The 15,132-nt window shown below is 39.1% G+C and overlaps 1 protein-coding gene across 6 annotated transcripts in view; it reads left to right on the top strand.

Annotated features, from left to right (window-relative positions):
* Window positions 1–15,132, top strand: part of Kank (KN motif and ankyrin repeat domain-containing protein 2 kank) — a 190,253-nt gene that overhangs the window by 159,780 nt on the left and 15,341 nt on the right. For all 6 annotated transcript variants that reach the window (XM_073957540.1, XM_073957538.1, XM_073957539.1 and 3 more), the window contains one exon: window positions 10,075–10,607. In XM_073957540.1, coding sequence (XP_073813641.1) covers window positions 10,075–10,607 — 533 coding nt within the window. The remainder of the gene's footprint in view (window positions 1–10,074; window positions 10,608–15,132) is intronic.

Genomic DNA, 15,132 nt, shown 5'->3' with positions numbered 1-15,132 from the left:
AAAGTGCACAAGGTCTTCTCATAGAAGACCACAAGGTCTTCTCATAGAAGACCACAAGGTCTTCTCATAGAAGACCACAAGATCTTCTCATAGAAGACCTCAGGATCTTCTCATAGAAGACCTCTAGATCTTCCCATAAAAGACATCAGGATATTCTCAAGGAAGACTTTGGGATCTTCTTATAAAAGTCCACAAGGTCTTCTCATAGAAGACCACAAGGTCTTCTCATAGAAGACCTCTAGGTCTTTTCATAGAAGACCTTTAGGTCTTTTCATAGAAGACCACTAGGTCTTCTCATAGAAGACTTCTAAGTCTTTTCATAGAAGACCTCTAGGTCTTTTCATAGAAGACCTCCAGGTCTTCTCATAGAAGACCTCTAGGTCTTCTCATAGAAGACCTCTAGGTCTTCTCATAGAAGACCTCTAGGTCTTCTCATAGAAGACTTCTAGGTCCTCTCATAGAAGACTTCTAGGTCCTCTCATAGAAGACCACTAGGTCTTCTCACAGAAGACCTCTAGGTCTTTTCAAAGAAGACCACTAGGTCTTCTCATAGAAGACCTCTAGGTCTTTTCATAGAAGACCTCTAGGTCTTTTCATAGAAGACCTCTAGGTCTTCTCATAGAATACCAGGTCTTCTCATAGAAGACTTCTAGGTCCTCTCATAGAAGACCACTAGGTCTTCTCACAGAAGACCTCTAGGTCTTCTCATAGAAGACCTCTAGATCTTCTCACAGAAGACCTTTAGGTCTTCTCACAGAAGACCTCTAGGTCTTCTCACAGAAGACCTCTAGGTCTTCTCATAGAAGACCTCTAGGTCTTCTAGTAGAAGACCTCTAGGTCTTCTCATAAGTACCTATAGGTCTTCTCATTTAGGGTTTTTATGAGACCTGAAGGTCTTCACATAGAAGACCTCTAGGTCTTCTCACAGAAGACCTCTAGGTCTTCTCACAGAAGACCTCTAGGTCTTCTCATAAGTACCTATAGGTCTTCTCATTTAGGGTTTTTATGAGATCTGAAGGTCTTCACATAGAAGACCTCGAGCTATAAGCAGAAGGTCTTCCAATAGAAAACCTCTAGAAAGTCTTCCCACGGAAGGCGTCCTAATAGTCAAGTAGAACATTTCTAGTAGGTTTTTTTACGGAGTACCTCTACTTTTTTTCGCTGAATACCAGTAGGTATTCTCATAGCTCTACTCATGGAGCGGCCCTGTTAGATTTCCCCTAGAGGTCAGGTAGGACTTCACATTGCTGACCTGTAGCTCTTCTCATAGAGGTGACCTTTAGGTCTTCTCATGGATGACCTCTAGGAAGACCTCTTGGTCTCATAGAAGATCTGTTGGTCCCCCCATACGTAGTCTTATAGAAAAAAACGCACGTATGGAAGTCCCATTGGTCTTCTTAAAGAAGAACAGTTGGCCTTCTTAAAGTAGACCTCTGGATCTTCTTATCTGGAGCCTGTCGGTCTTTACATAGAAGACCTCTATGTCTCCACATTGAAGGCCTTTCATCTTTCTTGTAAAATACTTCTAGGAGTTCTTATAGAGGGTCTCATGGAGGACTGAAAGGTCTTATCATTGAAGACATGTAGATAAGTATTCCCATAAAAGATCTGTTAGTCCTTGAATAGAAGATTTTGTTATCTTCTCATAGAAGACCTGCTGATCTTCCCAAAAAATACCTGCAGATTTCCTATAGACGAATTTTAAGTCTTAGTCTTCTTTTGGAAGACTTGTAGGTCTTATAAGGTAAAGTATGTAGGTCTTCCCATTGAAGACATGTGCGCTTTTCTTACATAACCTGTGGGACTTTTCGTGGTTGTCTTTTTCTAAAATACCTGTAGTTCTTCTCATAGAAAACTTGTTATTTATGGAAAAGTCTTCTCATGGAATACTTGTAGGTTTTCTTATACAAGACCTATGAGTCACTAGATCTTCTTTTGAAAGATGTCTTGATCTTTTCATGGAAGGCACTTAGCTCTTCACATTGGTGGATCTTAGGTACCCTGCAGGTATATAAACTGCGCTTTAGATCTTTTCGTAATAGACTTCAAGGCCATCTCATAGTAGACCCTTAGGTGTTATCATAGATGTTCTGTCGATCTTCTAATAGAAGAGCTGTAAGTGTTCTAATAAAAGATCTGTAGTCTTGTTATAGGAGAAGTCTGGGTCTTCTAATAGAAGACTTCTAGATATAGAGAAGTTATTGGTCTTTTCATAAAAGTCATTTATTTATTTTTGTTTTCTGCAAGATGACCTCTAGGCCCTGTAGAATATTTAGGTTGGACTTTTCATAGAATTTTGATAGGATTTCTCATTGTTGACCTGTGGTACTTCCACACTTTTGCTTATATTCTGTTGAAACTTCAAACTAAATACGAGTATAATTGAAAGTTAAAATATCAATTTAAGCAGAACTGATATACAATCGCAAATCTCCCCCGAAAACATAATTAATATTTAAGTGCGTTTTTTAACAGCTCTTTTTCCGCTTCTTTTCATCTGTCTGGGCTGATAAAAGAAGATTTAAACACTTTTGCAAAACAAATAAAAATTTTGAAAATTTATGATTCAATTCATTGTGTTCTCTACAAAGCTTATGTTTTGTTAGTCGAAGAAGATAATTGTTGGTTTCCAGTTTTTATGAATAAAAGACTTAGTGTTGGATTATTTGCTTATGAATTCGGATGAAGATATATTATGAAGCTTTTAAGTGGTTTTTGAACGATTTATGAGTTATAAAAATTTTGTGGCACTCACTGTATAGAGAATTTACGATTGGTTATAAAATAGAGATTATGCAAACAATGATATTTATGATTATTTTTATACAAAAGTTTTTGGAGTTAAATCGGTTTTTTGGCTTAGATATTAGGTTAATTTTAATCCAAAATTGTCATAAGTATAGTTGGGTATAAGGAGCCTGGCAATGTTGCTTAAGTCAAAACTGGCCGCAACAACTTCGAAGTAAATTGACGTTTAGTCTTTTACCAGAAATGACTTAAGCAAGAACGTCATGCTGCGTATGTACCGAGGCTTTAAATCTTTACGCCTTCAGACAACTTCTTCCTTTAATTCAAACAACAGCCTACATGTATTTTTCTCCTATTGATTGGTCTACCAATATGCATTTAGGGTCCGTTCAGCTTTTTTTGCTTTCATTTGGCTGCAACTAGAACATCACCCTTCCCTTGCAGTTTTTTTTCAGTTCTCTTCATTTTATTCTCCATTGAAATATTTATGATACTATTTGTTTAGTCGTCCAATTTCGACTTAAGTCTTCCATTAGCTGTCTCTTTACCGAATTTTTCGAGATATGATCAGCCTATTACGTCTTCTAATACATCGAATCAAACTTCGCAGGCATTTTCAATAGTAATAAGATAGCTCTTTTGACAATAAAATGAAAAAAAAAATTATCCACTTATATATCCAATGCTTCTGTCGCCACCTCAAAACAACAACAACATGGAGAAAAATTAATTGATAAAATTCCCAGCTAATTAGTAACGGCCGGCGGGTCTTATCTTTTATTTCGATATATTTTTGTGGTCGGCTGGCTGTTTGGTTTTTTTCGTTTGCCGCATTGATTTCGCATAATTATCGCAATCATACTCCAATAAATTCATGACACTTGCAACTTTTTTGTTGGTGGTTGCCCCTATAGGCAAGTTTTTCTGCTCGATTGATATCAGTTCAAAGTCAATTTAACTCAATGGCCCCCTTCCAAAAAAGCAAAACACACTAATATCCGACATGACGTTAGCAGCTGTATGTGAATGAATGAAGTAATGGTAGCGTATCGTATCAAAACGAATCATGGCAACAGAAACAAAACATCAAAATAAAATAGAAAAAAACAATAGAAGAAAAAACGTGGTTAACAGTACCAGAGGTTTACAGTGATGAAGGTCGGAATGATTACCCATGAAGACAAGGGGTTTCCTCATAGAAGACCTGGAGGCCTTCTCATAAAAAACATGGAAGTCCTCTCATAAAATACCTGGAGATCCTCTCATAAAATACCTGGAGGTATTCGCATAGAAGACCAGTTGTCTTCTCATAAAAGATCTGTTGGTCTTCTCATAGAAGACCTGTTGGACCTGGGGGGTATTCTCATAAAAGACATGGGGGTCTTATCATAGAAGACCTGGGAGTCTTCTTACAAAAGACCTGGGGGTATTCTTAAAAAAGACCTAGGGGACTTCTAATAGAAGACGTGGGGGCTGTTGTCTCATAGAAGACCTGGTGGTCTTTTCTAGAAGACCTCAAAAGATTGTTGTTGTCTATAAAAAACTCAAGAAGTCCTCTGTTGTTTAAAGAGGGCCTCAAAGGTCTTTTGTAGTGTATAGAAGACCTCAAGATGTGTTCTATTGTCAATAGAAGACTTCAGGAGGCCTTCTGTTGTCTATAGAAGACCTCAAGAGGTCTCCCGTTGTATATAAAATACATCAGGAGGTTATGTGATGTTTATAGAGGATTTTAAGGACTTTTATCTTCTAAAGAAGACCTCAAGAGGTCTTCTGTGGTCTATAGAAGACCTCAGCATGTCTTCTGTGATGTATAGAAGACCGCAAGAACTCAGGAGGTCTTCTGTGAACTATAGAAGACATCAAGAGGTACTGTTGTATATAGGTTGTACATAGAAGACCTCAAGAGGTCTTCGGTTGTATATAGAAGACCTCAAGAGGTCTTCGGTTGTATATAGAAGACCTCAAGAGGTCTTCTGTGGTCTATAGAAGACCTCAGGAGGTCTTCTGTGAACTATAGAAGACATCAAGAGGTCTTCTGTTTTCTATGGAAGACCTGAAGAGGTTGTCTGTTTTCTATAAAAGACCTCAATATGTCTTCTATTGTCTATAGAAGACCTCAAGAGGTCTTCTGTGGTCTTTAGAAGACCTTAGCATGTCTTCTGTAAACTATAGAAGACCTCAAGATGTCTTCTGTTGTCTATAGAAGACCTCAAGAGGTCTTCATTTGTCTATAGAAACCCTCAAGAGGTCTTCTGTTGACTTTAGAAAACCTCAAGTAGTCTTCTGTTGTCTATAAAGTACTTCGAGAAGCCTTCTGTTGTCTATTGGAGACCTCAAGAGGTCTTCGATTGTATATAGAAGACCTCAAAAGCTCTTCAGTTGACTTTAGAAAACCTCAAGAGGTCTTCAGTTGTCGATAGAAGACCTCAGCATGTCTTCTGTGAACTATAGAAGACCTCAAGAGATCTTTTGTTTTCTAAAGTAGACTTTAAAAGGTCTTTAGTTGTCTATAGAAGACCACAAGAGGCCTTCTGTTGTCTATATAAGACCTCAAGAGGTCTTCTGTGGTCTTTAGAAGACCTCAGCATGTCTTCTGTTAACTACAGAAGACCTCAAGAGGTCTTTTGTTTTCTATAGAAGACCTCAAGAGGTCTTCTGTTTTCTAAAGATGAGATGTCTTCTGTGAACTATAGAAGACCTCAAGAGATCTTCGGTTGTATATATAAGACCTAAAGGGGTCTTCGATTTTATATAGAAGACCTCAAGAAGTCTTCGGTTGTATATAGAAGACCTCAAGAGGCCTTCTGTTGTCTTTAGAGGACCTCAAGAGGTCTTCATTTGTCTATAGAAGACCTCAAGAGGTCTTCTGTTTTCTATAGAAGACCTCAAGAGGTCTTCGGTTGTATATAGAAGACCTCCAGAGGTCTTCTGTTGTCTATAGAAGACCTCCAGAGGTCTTCTGTTGTCTATAGAAGACCTCCAGAGGTCTTCTGTTGTCTATAGAAGAAGGTATTGTGTTGTCTATAGAAGACCTCAAGAGGTCTTCAGTTGTCTTTAGAAAACCTCAAGAGGTCTTCAGTTGTCTATAGAAGACTATAGAAGAACTCAAGAGGTCTTCGGTTGTGTATAGAAGAACTCAAGAGGTCTTCGGTTGTGTATAGAAGACTTCAAGCGGTCTTCAGTTGTCTATAGAAGACCTCAAGAGGTCTTCAGTTGTCTTGAGAAGACCTCAAGAGTCTTCTGTTTTCTAAAGAAGACTTCAAGAGGTCTTCAGTTGTCGATAGAAGACCTCAAGAGGTCTTCAGTTGTCAATAGAAGACCTCAAGAGGTCTTCTGTGGTCTTTAGAAGACCTCAGCATGTCTTCTGTGAACTATAGAAGACCTCAAGAAGTCTCCTGTTTTCTAAAGAAGAGTTCAAGAGGTCTTCTGTTGTCTATAGAAGACCTCAATAGGTCTTCTGTTGTCTATCGAAGACCCCAAGAGGTCCATAGAAACCTCAGGATGTCTGCTGTGAACTAAAGAAGACCTCAAGAGGTCTTCTGTGGTCTATAGAAGACGTCAGGAGGTCTTCTGTGAACTATAGAAGACCTCAAGAGATCTTCGGTTGTATATATAAGACCTAAAGGGGTCTTCGATTTTATTTAGAAGACCTCAAGAAGTCTTCGGTTGTATATAGAAGACCTCAAGAGGCCTTCTGTTGTCTTTAGAGGACCTCAAGAGGTCTTCTGTTTTCTATAGAAGACCTCAAGAGGTCTTCTGTTTTCTATAGAAGACCTCAAGAGGTCTTCTGTTTTCTATAGAGGACATCAAGAGGTCTTCTGTTTTCTATAGAAGACCTCAAGAGGTATATAGAAGACCTCCAGAGGTCTTCAGTTGTCTATAGAAGACCTCAAGAGGTTTTGTGTTGTCTATAGAAGACCTCAAGAAGTCTTCAGTTTTCTTTAGAAAACCTCAAGAGGTCTTCAGTTGTCTATAGAAGACCTCAAGAGGTCTTCTGTTGTATTTAGAGGACTTCAAGGGGTCTTCATTTGTCTATAGAAGACCTCTTCTGTTGTATTTAGAGGACTTCAAGGGGTCTTCATTTGTCTATAGAAGACCTCAAGAGGTCTTCTGTTTTCTATAGGAGATCTGAAGAGGTCTTCATTTGTCTATAGAAGACCTCAAGAGGTCTTCTGTTGTCTATAGAAGACCTAAAGAGGTCTTCAGTTGTCTTTAGAAAATCTCAAGAGGTCTTCATTTGTCTATAGAAGACCTCAAGAGGTCTTCTGTTTTCTATAGAAGACCTCAAGAGGTCTTCGGTTGTATATGGAAGACCTCCAGTGGTCTTCTGTTGTCTTTAGAAAACCTCAAGAGGTCTTCAGTTGTCTATAGGAGACCCCAAGAGGTCTTCTGCTGTCTTTAGAGGACCTCAAGAGGTCTTCATTTGTCTATAGAAGACCTCAAGAGGTCTTCTGTTGTCTATAGAAGACCTCAAGAGGTCTTCAGTTGTCTTTAGAAAACCTCAAGAGGTCTTCAGTTGTCTATAGAAGACCTCAAGAGGTCTTCTGTTGTCTTTAGAGGACCTCAAGGGGTCTTCATTTGTCTATAGAAGACCTCAAGAGGTCTTCTGTTTTCTATAGGAGATCTAAAGAGGTCTTCTGTTGTCGATAGAAGAACTCAAGAGGTACCCCGTTGTTTTAAGTGGGCCTCAAGAGGTCTTCATTTGTCTATAGAAGACCTCAAAAGGTCTTCTGTTGTCTTTAGAGGACCTCAAGAGGTCTTCAGTTGTCTTTAGAAAACCTCAAGAGGTTTTCAGTTGTCTATAGAAGACCTCAAGAGGTCTTCTGTTGTCTTTAGAGGACCTCAAGAAGTCTTCATTTGTCTATAGAAGACCTCAAGAGGTCTTGTGTTTTCTATAAAAGACCTCAAGAGGTCTTCTGTTGTCTATAGAAGACCTCAAGAGGTCTTCAGTTGTCTATAGAAGACCCCAAGAGGTTTTCTGTTGTCTTTAGAGGACCTCAAGAGTTCTTCATTTGTCTATAGAAGACCTCAAGAGGTCTTCTGTTTTCTATAGAATACCCCAAGAAGTGTTCTGTTGTCTACAAAATACCACAAGAGGTTTTGTGTTGTCTATAGAAGAACTCAAGAGATCTTCTGTTTTCTATAGGAGATCTCAAGAGGTCTTCTTTTGTCTATAGAAGAACTCAAGAGGTACCCCGTTGTTTAAAGTGGGCCTCAACAGGTCTCCTATTGTTTCAAGTAATCTTCTGCAGTCCATAGAAGACCTCAAAAGCTTTACTGTTTTACATAGAAGGCCTTTGAAGGTATTCTGTTTTCTATAGAAGACCACAATAAGACTTCTTTTTTCTATAGAAAACTTCCAGAGGTTTTCCGTTGTCAATAGAAACCTTGAGGAGGTCTTCTTTTATCTATAGAAGACCCCAAGAGATCATCTGCTGTCTTTAGAAAACCTCAAGATGTCTTCTGTTGTCTTTAGAAGATCTCCAGAGGCCTTCTGTTGTATATAGAAGACCTCAAGAGGTTTTGTGCTGTCTATGGAAGACCTCAAGAAATATTCTGCTGTCCACAGGAGAGGTCTTCTGTTGTATAAAGAGGACCTCAAGAGGTTTTGTGACGTTTATAGAGGAATTCAAGAGGCATTTATCATCCACTGCTTTCTGTAGAAGACCTCAAGAGGTCTTCTGTTGTTTAAAGAGGTCCTCCTCTGTTATCAATAGAAGTCTTCAGGAGGTCTTCTGATGTCAATATATGACATTAGGAGGTCTTCTCTTATGTATAACAGTCCTCAAGTGGTTTTGCGTTGTCAATAGGTTGTTGTTGTCTATAGAACACCCCAAGGAGTCTTCCGTTGTCTATAGAATACCTCAACAGGTTTTGTGCTCTCTATGGAAGATCTCAATAGGTTTTGTATTCTTTATTGATGACCTCATGATGTCTTCTTTTGTCTGTAGCAGCCCTAAAGATGATGGGGGAGTTCTCTTAGAAGACCCGGAGGTCTTCTCCTTGAATACCTTGGTGATTCTTATAGAAAACCTCATAGAAACCTCTGGGTCTTCTCATAAATGACCGCAGGATTTTCTCGTAGAAGATCTGAGGGTCTTCTCATAGAAGATCTGTAGGTCTTTCCATAGAAGATCTTAAGATCTTCTTAAGAAAACCTATAGGTCTTCTGATATAAGACGTGAAGATCTTCCCCTAGAAAACATGTAGGGCTTCTCATAGAAAAGCTAAAGATATTATCATAGAACTCCTGAAGGTCTTTCCATAGAATACCTGAAGTTTTTTCCATAGATGACCAGTAGTTTTACTCGCAGAAGATCTTTTATAGAGTACCTGTTGGTCTTCTGATAGAAAACGTGAATATTTTTCCATAAAAGACATGTAGGTCTTCTGATAGAAAACCTGCAGATCCGTCCATAGAATACCAGATGAAGTTCTTTACTTTTTTTTTAGATCTTCTTATGGAAGACGTGTAGGTTTTCTGATAGTAGACCTGAAAATCTTTCCATAGAAGACCTGTAGGTATTCTCATGCTGTAAATGTTCTGCTTATCTAGCCTTATTAACCTTTCCTCGTATTTTTGCAAACACTTTAAGCTTACCTTATACAAAAATCTTATTTCCTCTCCAATTTTCGATAGAGTCTTGTCAAGTGGCTTTAAATCTCATCATCTCATTCAGTTATAAATTTTTATTGAGAGTTCAAATACATCTCTTTATAACATAAAAATAATAGCAACAACGACAAGTTGTCAAGTGTAGCAACTTGGAAACCAAACAAAATAAACAAACTTCGAACATGGCCAAGACCACAACAATTTAATAAAAAAATGTGTTATCAGCAGAGCATTTGCAAAGTTTGGCAAAATAAGTTGGAATTTTATGTGGTGGCGGTGACACACATTTCCGCCCTATAAACTTTGCCCACAATGAAACAATTCCAAACTATAATCCAGACTATGCTCTGCTTTGGTAGACAAGTTCAACTTTGAGAGTTTGAATGGCAAAATTTGAATAAATTTTGCATTAATGAATAATTTGGCATAGTAAATCTCCGGCACTATGTATGTATGTCTGTCTGTGTATAAGTTATTCCGAAATAAACCACTTTCAAAATTTGAGAGTTAGACAGAGAGAAATGCGGCTAGGTAACATTTTGGTGTGAAGTAACTGGAATAGTTTGCCGCCAGCAGTGTCCATGGATAGACTTAATATACGAATAGTTTTGATACAGCGAGTCAATGTTCAAGAAAATTGTAAAAGTTCGGGGAGACTATAAAGCTAATGTAATGCGGATTTGCATTAATTTTCCTTTCTTCTCTTGCAGATTCCTGTATAGCTGGCAACAAATCACCCAGATCATCACGCATTTACTCCAAACCATTGGCCTTCCAACAAAAACTCTCCCCAGCCGAGCAGCAATATGAATCGTATGTTAAGGCCACAGTTGCAGCCAATGCCAAGTCACCGGTGGAGGAGTTGTTGGTTAGCAATGCAAGCCTCGCTAGCCCTTCAGCACAACCGTCCACACCACCGGCCCCACCACCTCGAAAACAGTCATTGGTGAAATCTTCTTTAACTAGTCCCATATCACCGTTACCAGCAGCATCTTCAGCAATTGTAAGCACTGCTGTTCATGAAGCGAGTCAAGACTCCATAACAACGGAGAAATTCAGTTCTGTGACGGTAACAACGGTGGATCACAATGTCTCACCCGGCACAACTGCTGCAACAACAACAACTCCCACCACCCCAGCTGCTGATGCCCAAACACTCTTCAATATTCGCCAGCAAATGGCCTTGAGTTTGAAACGCATGAAAGATTTGGAGGAACAAGTTAAGACAATACCGGATTTGCAGGTAAGAGAAGATTTGAGATTATATTCTTTAGGGCGATACAGTTACAGTTTTAAGGAGCTATGAAAGAGCATATAGAGGCATCCTTTTCTTTAGAAAGGGTCTTTGGGAGCACTCTTTCTTTTAGAAAGGGTTCGTAGAAGCATCCTTTCTTTCAGAAAGGGTTCATAGAAGCACCATTTCTTTTAGAAAGGGTTCACAGAAGCACCCTTTCTTTTAAAAAGGGTTCATAAAAAACCCTTTCTGTTAGCAAGGGTTTATAGAAGCACGCTTTCTTTTAGCAAGGGTTTATAGAAGCACGCTTTCTTTTAGCAAGGGTTTATAGAAGCACGCTTTCTTTTAGCAAGGGTTTATAGAAGCACGCTTTCTTTTAGAAAGGGTTCAGAGAAGCTCCCTTTCTTTTAAAAATGGCTCAGAGAAGCACCCTTTCTTTTAATAAGGGTTCAGAGAAGCACCCTTTCTTTTAAAAAGGGTTCAGAGAAGCGCCCTTTCTTTTAAAAAGGGTTCAGAGAAGCACCCTTTCTTTTAAAAAGGGTTCAGAGAAACACCCTTTCTTTTAAAAAGGGTTCAGAGAAGCACCCTTTCTTTTAAAAAGGGTTCAGAGAAGCACCCTTTCTTTTAGCAAGGGTTTATAGAAGCACCCTTTCTTTTGGAAAGGGTTCAGAGAAGCTCCCTTTCTTTTAAAAAAGGTTCAGAAAAGCTCCCTTTCTTTTAAAAAGGGTTCAGAGAAGCACCCTTTCTTTTAGCAAGGGTTTATAGAAGCACCCTTTCTTTTAGCAAGGGTTTATAGAAGCACCCTTTCTTTTAGCAAGGGTTCATTGAAGCGCTCTTTCTTTTAGCAAGGGTTCATAGAAGCACACCTATTTTTATAGAAAAGGTTCATAGAAGCACCCTTTCTTATAGCAAGGGTTCATAGAAGCACACCTATTTTTATAGAAAAGGTTCATAGAAGCACCCTTTCTTATAGCAAGGGTTCATAGAAGCACCCTTTCTTATAACAAGGGTTCATAGAAGCACCCTTTCTTATAACAAGGGTTCATAGAAGCACCCTTTCTTTTAGCAAGGGTTTATAGAAGCACCCTTTCTTTTGGAAAGGGTTCAGAGAAGCTCCCTTTCTTTTAAAAAAGGTTCAGAAAAGCTCCCTTTCTTTTCAAAAGGGTTCAGAGAAGCACCCTTTCTTTCAGCAAGGGTTTGTAAAAGCACCCTTTCTTTTGGAAAGGGTTCAGAGAAGCTCCCTTTCTTTTAAAAAAGGTTCAGAAAAGCTCCCTTTCTTTTAAAAAGCGTTCAGAAAAGCTCCCTTTCTTTTAAAAAGCTTTCAGAGAAGCACCCTTTCTTTTAGCAAGGGTTTATAGAAGCACCCTTTCTTTTAGCAAGGGTTCATTGAAGCGCTCTTTCTTTTAGCAAGGGTTCATAGAAGCACACCTATTTTTATAGAAAAGGTTCATAGAAGCACCATTTCTTATAGCAAGGGTTCATAGAAGCACCCTTTCTTATAACAAGGGTTCATAGAAGCACCCTTTATTATAACAAGGGTTCATAGAAGCACCCTTTCTTATAACAAGGGTTCATAGAAGCACCCTTTCTTTTAGCAAGGGTTTATAGAAGCACCCTATCTTTTGGAAAGGGTTCAGAGAAGCTCCCTTTCTTTTAAAAAAGGTTCAGAAAAGCTCCCTTTCTTTTAAAAAGGGTTCAGAGAAGCACCCTTTCTTTTAGCAAGGGTTTATAGAAGCACCCTTTCTTTTAGCAAGGGTTCATTGAAGCGCTCTTTCTTTTAGCAAGGGTTTATAGAAGCACCCTTTCTTTTAGCAAGGGTTCATTGAAGCGCTCTTTCTTTTAGCAAGGGTTCATAGAAGCACACCTATTTTTATAGAAAAGGTTCATAGAAGCACCCTTTCTTATAGCAAGGGTTCATAGAAGCATCCTTTCTTATAACAAGGGTTCATAGAAGCACCCTTTCTTATAACAAGGGTTCATAGAAGCACCCTTTCTTTTAGAAAGGGTTCATAGAAGCACCCTTTCTTTTAGCAAGGGTTTATAGAAGCACCCTTTCTTTTGGAAAGGGTTCATAGAAGCACCCTTTCTTTTAGAAAGGGTTCATAGAAGCACCCTTTCTTTTAGGAAGGGTTCAGAGAAGCACCCTTTCTTTTAGCAAGGGTTTATAGAAGCACCCTTTCTTTTAGCAAGGGTTCATTGAAGCGCTCTTTCTTTTAGCAAGGGTTCATAGAAGCACACCTATTTTTATAGAAAAGGTTCATAGAAGCACCCTTTCTTATAGCAAGGGTTCATAGAAGCACACCTATTTTTATAGAAAAGGTTCATAGAAGCACCCTTTCTTATAGCAAGGGTTCATAGAAGCACCCTTTCTTATAGCAAGGGTTCATAGAAGCACCCTTTCTTATAGCAAGGGTTCATAGAAGCACCCTTTCTTATAGCAAGGGTTCATAGAAGCACCCTTTCTTATAACAAGGGTTCATAGAAGCACCCTTTCTTTTAAAAAAGGGTTCAGAGAAGCACCCTTTCTTTTAAAAAAGGGTTCAGAGAAGCACCCTTTCTTTTAAAAAAGGGTTCAGAGAAGCACCCTTTCTTTTAGAAAGGTTTCAGAGAAGCACCCTGTCTTTTAGGAAGGGTTAATAGAAGCACCCTTTCTTTAAGGAAGGGTTCATAGAAGCACCCTTTCTTTTAGGAAGGGTTCATAGAAGCACCCTTTCTTTTAGGAAGGGTTCATAGAAGCACCCTTTCTTTTAGGAAGGGTTCATAGAAGCACCCTTTCTTTTAGGAAGGGTTCATAGAAGCACCCTTTCTTTTAGGAAGGGTTCATAGAAGCACCCTTTCTTTTAGAAAGGGTTCATAGAAGCACCCTTTTTTTAGGAAGGGTTCATAGAAGCACCCTTTCTTTTAGAAAAAGTCTGAAGAGGCACCATATCTTTCAGAAAGGGTCCAAAAAAAACACCCTATCTTTCAGAAAGGGTTTCTAGAAGCACCCTATCTTTCAGAAAAAATCTAAAGAAGCGCCCTATCATTCAGAAAGGGTCTAAGGAAGCAACCTATCTTTCAGAAAGGGTCTAAATAATCAACCTATCTCTCAGAAGGGGTTTCAAGAAGAACCTTGTTTTTCAGAAAGGGTCTAAAGAAGCACCCTACTTTTAGAAAGGGTCTACAGAAGCACCCTTGCTTTCATAAAGGATCTAACGAAGCACCCAATCTATCAGAAAGGGCCAAAAAACCAACCTATATCTCAGAAAAGGTCTCCAGATGAACCCTGTATTTCAGAAATGCTCTAAAGAAGCACACTATCTTTTAAAAAGGGTCTAAAGAAGAAACCTATGTCTCAGAAAGGGTCTCAAGAAGAACCTGTTTTCCAGAAAGGGTCTAAAGAAGCACCCTGTCTTTCAGAAAGGGTCTAAAGACGCCCCCTATCATTCAGAAAACGCCTAAAGAAGCACCCTTTCTTTCAAAAAGGGTGTAAAGAGGTACCCTATCTTTCAAAAAGGGTCTAAGGAACTTTCCTGTCCTTCAGAAAGGGTCTAGGAATGCACCCTATCTTTCAGAAAGGGTCTATAGAAGCACCCTTGCTTTCTTAAAGGGTCTATAGAAGCACCCTTGCTTGCGGAAAGTGTCTATAGAAGCACCCTTGCTTGCGGAAAGTGTCTAAAGAAGCTCCCTGTACTTCAGAAAGGGTCTTTCAGAAAGGGTCTAAAGAAGCTCCCTGTACTTCAGAAAGGGCCTTTAAGAAAGGGTCTAAGGAAGCACCCTATCTTTCAGAAAGGGTCTAAGGAAGCACCCTATCTTTCAGAAAGGGTCTAAGGAAGCACCCTATCTTTCAGAATGGGTCTAAGGAAGCATCCTATCTTTCAGAAGGGGTCTAAGGAAGCACCCTATCTTTCAGAAAGGGTCTAAAAAAGCACCCCATCTTTCAGAAAGGGTCTATAGAAGCACACTTGCTTTCAGAAAGGGTCTATAGAAGCACCCTTGTTTTCAGAAAGGGTCCAAAGAAGCACCATATCTTCCAGAAAAGGTCTAAGAAAGTTCCATATCTGTCAGGAAGGGGCTAAAGAAGCACCCTATCTTTCAGAAAAGGTCTAAAGACTATATCTTTCATAAGGGGTCTAAAGAAGCTCCCAGTCTTTCAGAAGGTGTCTAAGGAAGCACCCCATCTTTAAGAAAGGGTCTGAGGAAACACCTTATCATTCAGAAAGGGCAGGGCAGGAAACATTTTTCAAAAAAGGTCTGAAGAAGCACCCTTGCTTTCACTTTCCTTTAGAAATGTCTGAAGAAGCACCCTTGCTTTCACTTTCCTTTAGAAATGTCTGAAGAAGCACCCTTGCTTTCACTTTCCTTTAGAAAATGTCTGAAGAAGCACCCTTGCTTTCACTTTCCTTCAGAAAATGTCTTAAGAAGCACCCTTTCTTTTAGAAAGGTTCTCTAGAAGCACCCTTTCCTTTAGAAAGGTTCTCTGTAGAAGCACCCTTGCTTTCACTTTCCTTTAGAAAATGTCTTAAGAAGCACCCTTTCTTTTAGAAAGGGTCTC

Source organism: Musca autumnalis, unplaced genomic scaffold, assembly GCF_047663935.1.
Source record: "Musca autumnalis isolate F117 unplaced genomic scaffold, ASM4766393v1 scaffold_5, whole genome shotgun sequence".
NCBI lineage: Eukaryota > Metazoa > Arthropoda > Insecta > Diptera > Muscidae > Musca > Musca autumnalis.
This window is presented reverse-complemented; position numbering and strand designations above follow the sequence as displayed.